Here is a 6000-nt window from a genome sequence, read left to right as displayed (position 1 = left end):
ATTGATTACATTCTTCAAGTGGTGCAACTATTCTCACTCTCGTTTTCCAAATTGTCCCTCCATTAACATAAACTTGCTGCCTCTTAAGTTTCCTATCTAATCTTCTGAGTTGTTGTCAGCTGGATTCCAGGTGGATAGTTCTTAAAAGAGCACAATGCTCAAGGCAGACACTTTTTTACTGAGCTAAACTATCATTTGGTTTGAAGGAGACTTCAAGGCATATTTTTGGTTAAAATTTTAAAGATTATCTCAGGGCAATTGTTTAGCAACAAGCAGATGTTAATCTTATTAACTCTGGTATCTCTGTGTTAAATGATTTTCATTGTTTATATAAAGGGAAGCTTTTTGAATCACATTCACCTGGAAATATGCCTTCCCTGGTTTGCATTTCCACAATGGTGTATTTAAAAAGCCTAAAAATTTAGGTAATTTCTTTCAGTGGAAGAGAAGCCTAATATCTGTTGCTGGATATATGAAGAAGTAGGAAACTTGCTGTTCTGGAGTGTGGTTGAGCATGGCATTAAGCATCTGCAGAGCAAGGGCTAACTGACTTTTTTAGGTGTGAAATTTAGGGCAAATTCCTCCTTATTTGTAAACTGAACATAATAATGCCTTCTCAGTGTTGTTGTGAGGGCAAATTAAGTAATATAAATAAATGCTCAACAAATGGCTACAAATTTTAAGTTAATTTTAAGGAGAAGTCTTGTAGAGTGTTGGAAAAGGCTACCGAGATCTTTAAAAGCCCAACAAACAGAACAATGAAATAATTCTTGGTATAAATACTCTGGGGTGGCAGAACCGCTCTAATATATACTAAGAAGGGAATTGGCTTTCAATGTTCCTCTCTTTTTCATTCTTACTCTGTAAGTTGCACTACATAGCCACAATTGAGAAGTTATGTCTTTCAAGACAGTATTAATAAAAAAGCTTCTCCTCTACCTATTGTAAGCGGGCAGAGAACCGGTATACAATACATGCAAAAACTATTCCAAGCTGCTTTAAAAAGTCAATGCACAGACATTCCTTTACTACCAAATAAACCACTGCCATTAGCATTACTCTGCCTCTCTGCAGGCTAGGACTTGACTTTGCATGGGACAGAATAACAGGACATTTATTTGGTGTTAGGCAAAATTCTTCCCACATTCTTCATTTGATCCCTGTGAGGTAGAAAATGCCATCACAGCCCTATTTTAAGAACACAAATTGGAAGCCATAATTACCTGGGGTTGATTCTTACTTTTGCACTGCTCTCTTGGGACAAGGTTACCACACCTTGGTAAGCTTGCTTCCTGACAATGCGCATTTTATGGTTGCTGTGAAAACTAACTGCACAGTGGTTAAGGGCTCGGCTGCTAAGCAAAAGGTCAGCAGTTGGAATCCACCAGCTGCTCCTTGGAAACCCTATGGGACAGTTCTACTTTGTCCTGTAAGGTCCTATGAGTAGGAATCGGCTGACAGCAACTGGTTTGGTTTTTCTGGGGAGAACTAAGCAAGGTAACAATGTATCTGAAACACCTGTGATGCAGATGTCAGTGATAGCCACGTTTATTTTTATTTTGCAAAAGACGGAACTGTGGAGTAAGCACATTTAGGTAGATAATTACAAGAGAGAAGGTGAATCCGAAATTTTGATTTCCAGACAGGCATTCCTTATTGACTACATCGTAAGATTAGTAGCTCTTTGGTGAGAGGAATCTTCATTTTTTCCACGAGCTGCAATGACATTCCTATCCTTAATTGTCCACTACTAGGCTATCTTGTCATTATTTTCATTCTCTTTGGCAGTTTGGACCATGGAATATATAACAAAAATACCTTCACACTTGTCTAATAAGCTTCCGGCCTGTCCCCTGAGCCTGACACCATAAGCTTCCTAGGTAAAGGAAGAAGTGCCCTCGCAACTCAACCTCCGCCAACACAAACAGCGTCAAACCGGCGCCCCGCCCAGTTGTTTGTATTTTCTTCCCTTGGCTCCGCCCACCGACCACGCGAGGCTTGGTCACGCCCCTAAGCTCCAGCGCTCTGGGAGCCTAGCGCCTCAACCCGTCTACAGGGATTCCCTCTCCAGCCAATTGCATCTGAGCAACGGCTCTGCCCCTAACAAAGATGGCGCCGGAGGCCGCTGTGAGGGCAGGCTGATCTGAACGCCCGAACCCGCGGCGGACAGAGAAGGCAGTGGTAGCAGCGCGGCCCCAACCATGGAGGAGGGCGGCAGCGCTGGCAGCGGTGGCAGCGACAGCAGCACCAGCGGAAGTGGTGGAGCGCAGCAAAGGGAACTGGAGCGCATGGCTGAGGTCTTGGTCACCGGGGAGCAGCTACGGTAAGGAGAAGGCAGAGCCGGTGGGCTCGTGGCGGCACTGCCAGCCCGTGCCACAGCAGTCCCGCGCGCACGCGCGCTAGGGCTCGTGGCTCGCAACTGGCGTGGGGCTCCCGAGCAGCCGCGGGTGCTTGAATGGTCCGCGCTGCGCCCTTGCCCTGATGCTGCAGCCCGGCGCTCTGCGGAGTTGCGCCTGGTGCGGGGCTCTCGGGCGGACGCGGGCGCGCGAGTGGTGCGCGCTGCGCCCCTGCCCAGCTGCACCCAGCTGCATCCTGCGCTCCGCCGACTTGCTACCGGCCACCGCGTGCGCTCCCGCTTTCCAGTTCTAGGCTCTGCCGGGGTTCCCGGCTGACAGCCCGCGCCTGGCCCGTTGAGAGAATAGGAGGGGTCGGTGTGGAGCCCCGAGCTGCCCCTTTATGCTTAGACGAAAAGAGCCAGCCTAGTGGTCGCCGTCACTTGGGTTTTCCTTTATGTTAGCAGGTTTACATCACTCCTCCGAACCCTCAGCTCTTTATCTGTAAAATGGGCTTGATTACTTCGCCTCCCTTGAAGCGTTGTTTTTGAGGCTAAACTGAGGGAATATTTCTGCAACATTGTCCCTGTCAGTTTCTTGGCACATCGTCATCTATCATAATTTGGGTCCGCAAGGGGGCGTGGAGGCACCTTGTCGAACTGTCCCACTGCTGTGCCAAGTTCCCCAGCGCGCACGTTTTGGTCCGCGGAGTGCTTCTGCCCCCGGCGACCGCAACCCCCGGCGACCGCAAGAATCGTCACTTGCCGGGTCCCCAGGGAAAAGGGAACAGGCAGTGGCCCCCGGACTCCCTCGCCCCTCGTCATTCCCATCCATTCTCAGTTCTTCTTGGGTTTATGTTCTAGAGTTGGTCTGACCGGTCCCGCAGTTGCTAGTCGTGTGCTCATAAATCAGTTTGCTTGGAAAAAAAAATCTGGCTCGGCCACGATTTGCACGCCGGTCCCTGGTCCTTCCGGAACGACGCTCGCGCCTATTGTAGTTCTTGACCTGAATCACCCAGTTCATTTTGCTTTCTAAATGTTGTGTTAACCTAAAGGAGAGAAAAACTTGTAAAAGTCCCCGAAGGTTCGGTAACCACGCTGCTTGCAGCACTTGGGTTGGGGAAGTAAACATTGGAAGCCAGAATTGAGTTTAACGTTACAAAAGGCAAACCGCATATTTCTATTCCTTGTTGAATATTTTTAAAGCATGGTCAGTTTTAAAGGGAATAAAAAAACTTCTTTCCTTCATTGAGTGTTCTCTAATTGAAAAAAAAATTAAGCTTTTCTGATTTAATTTGAAACACTTTTTTTTTTTAATTTAACTTTATTTTTGATGAAAATGTATACAGCAGAACCCTCTCCTAGTTTCTGGAATAATGGTCACTGATATTGGTTACACTCTTTAGGTGTGTCAGCATTCTCAAGAATTCTGTCGTAGTTTCACTTCCATTACAGTACTTCATCTCCCGGCCCCCAATCTTCTCAGCTACCTTTAAAATCAGCTGTCGACCCTTTAATTTTATGTAGATAATATTTTCTTTAAAAGGAAACATGATTCTCAAGGGTGATAATCTTTACACTTTGGGCTAGACCTTTGCTTAGTTTAAAGGTGACTTCAGGGGATAGTTTCAATTCACGGTTTGAAAAGCAACTCTGGGCCATAGTCTTGGGGACTCCTCCAACCTCCGTAGGTTCAGTAAGTCAGGATTCTTAAAAATTTGAAGTTCTGTCCCAGGTTTTTCTCCTTTTTTAATCAGGATTTATCTATTGCGTTCTTGATCAGAATGTTCAGTGGTGGTATCCAGGCACCAGCTAGTTCTTCTGTTCAATTTGAAACACTTTTTAATAGTTTATTTGGTCCTCACTACTATAAAGCCCCCAAATGGGTAGGGTTACTTACTTTTCATTTCCTTTATGAAGAGAGCTTGATGGCTCTCTTTGTCCAAAAAGCACTTTCTCCCTCAAGATGCAGCTTAAGGGTCCCTTCCTCAAAGGGATTAAATCCGCCCAGCTTTGCCACACTTACTAGTGTGGGACCTTAGACAAGTTACTTAACTGAGAATGATGAGCGATAATGGAACCTAACTGATAGTGTTAGTATGAGGATTAGGTCGGTTCTGCAAGAGTGGCTGGTATATAGTAAGCACCATGTCAACATTAGCTATTGTAGCTCTATGACTTTGGACAAGTCCATCTCTCTGAGCTTCTGTTTATCTGTAAAATGGCGCTGAAGAGAAGTACTTCATGGGGTTGTTGTGAGAATTTGTCCTGGGGCTTGGTGTATGAGTGAGCCTTCAATAAATGGTTGCTGGAATTAATTAGTATTATTTATTTCTGTGTCACCACATGTGACTTCTAGCACGGCAGGATTTGGCTGCAAGGATTGGGTGGTGGTTAAGAGCACAGGGTGTGGAATCCAGCTGCCTGGGCTCTTATTCTGTCACTACCATGCATTAGCGCTGGTATTTTGGGACATTTACGTAATGTTTCTGTGCCTCAGTTTCCTTTCCTATAAAAACGGGGTTTTACTGACTCCTCTCTTGTAGAAGTTTTGCAAGGGCTAAATAAAATGCTACATGTGAAAGGACTCATAAAGGTTAGTTATTTAATTTCATTTTGGAAATTTTGAATCTTTGCTCTTTATATCTCAACCACCTTAGCACTTTGCCTACCACGTAATAATTAAACAGAAACCCAAGAAGAGTCCCTGAGGCTATGAGCCTGATATCAATATCAATAAATATTTGAATGTATATCATATTTAATTCAATATACTACCTGTGTTTTATTGACTGCAAAGGCATTCAGTTGTGTGGATCATAACAAATTATGGGTAACATTGAGAAGAACAGGAGTTCCAGAACACTTAATTGTGCTCACGCGGAACCTGTACATAGATCAAGACACAATGGTTTGAACAGAACAAGGGGATAATGCGTGATTTAAAGTCAGGAAAGGTGTGTGTCAGGGTTGTATCCTTTCACCATACTTATTCAATCTGTGGAGCCGTCGTGGTGCAGTGGTTAAGAGCTCAGCTGCTAACCAAAAGATTGGCAGTTAGAATCCACCAATAGCTCCTTGGAAATGCTATAGGGCAATTCTACTCTGTCCTATAGGGTCTCCATGAGTCAGAATCAACTTGATGGCAATGGGTTTTGCTTTTTTTGTTTTTTTTTAAAAATTCAATCTGAATGCTGAGTAAATAATCTGAGAAGCTGGACTATATGAAGAAGAACCCAGCATCAATATTGGAGGAGGACTCATTAGCAACCTGTGTTATGCAGATGACACAGCTTTGCTTGCTGAAAGTGAAGAGGACTTCAGGCACTTACTAATGAAGACCAGAGACTACAGCATTCAGCATGGATTACACCTCAGCATAAAGAAAATGAAAATCCTCACAACTGGACCATTAAGCAACATCGTGATAAATGGACAAGAGATTGAAGATGTCAAAGATTTCATTTTACTTGGATCCATAATCAGCTCCCAGGAAGCAGCAGTCCAGAAATCAAATGACACATTGCATTGGGCAAATCTGCAAAAGACCTCTTTGTAGTGTTTAAAAGCAAAGATGTCGCCTGAGGGCTAAGGCGCACCTGACCCAAGCCATGATATTTTCAGTTGCCTCATATGCATGTAAAAGCTGGATCATGAATAAGGAAGGC

General features: G+C 44.6%; 1 protein-coding gene across 1 annotated transcript in view; it reads left to right on the top strand.

Annotated features, from left to right (window-relative positions):
- The first annotated feature begins 2045 nt into the window (after positions 1 to 2045).
- DEPTOR (DEP domain containing MTOR interacting protein) overlaps positions 2046 to 6000 on the top strand; it is a 137116-nt gene continuing 133161 nt past the window's right edge. Inside the window, exon 1 of the mRNA XM_049853495.1 lies at positions 2046 to 2323. Coding sequence (XP_049709452.1) covers positions 2202 to 2323 — 122 coding nt within the window. The 5' untranslated portion in view covers positions 2046 to 2201. The remainder of the gene's footprint in view (positions 2324 to 6000) is intronic.

Source organism: Elephas maximus, chromosome 15 (assembly GCF_024166365.1).
Source record: "Elephas maximus indicus isolate mEleMax1 chromosome 15, mEleMax1 primary haplotype, whole genome shotgun sequence".
In the NCBI taxonomy this organism is placed as follows: Eukaryota; Metazoa; Chordata; class Mammalia; order Proboscidea; family Elephantidae; genus Elephas; species Elephas maximus.
Note: the sequence above shows the minus strand (reverse complement) of the source record. Positions and strands in the feature narration are given on the sequence as shown.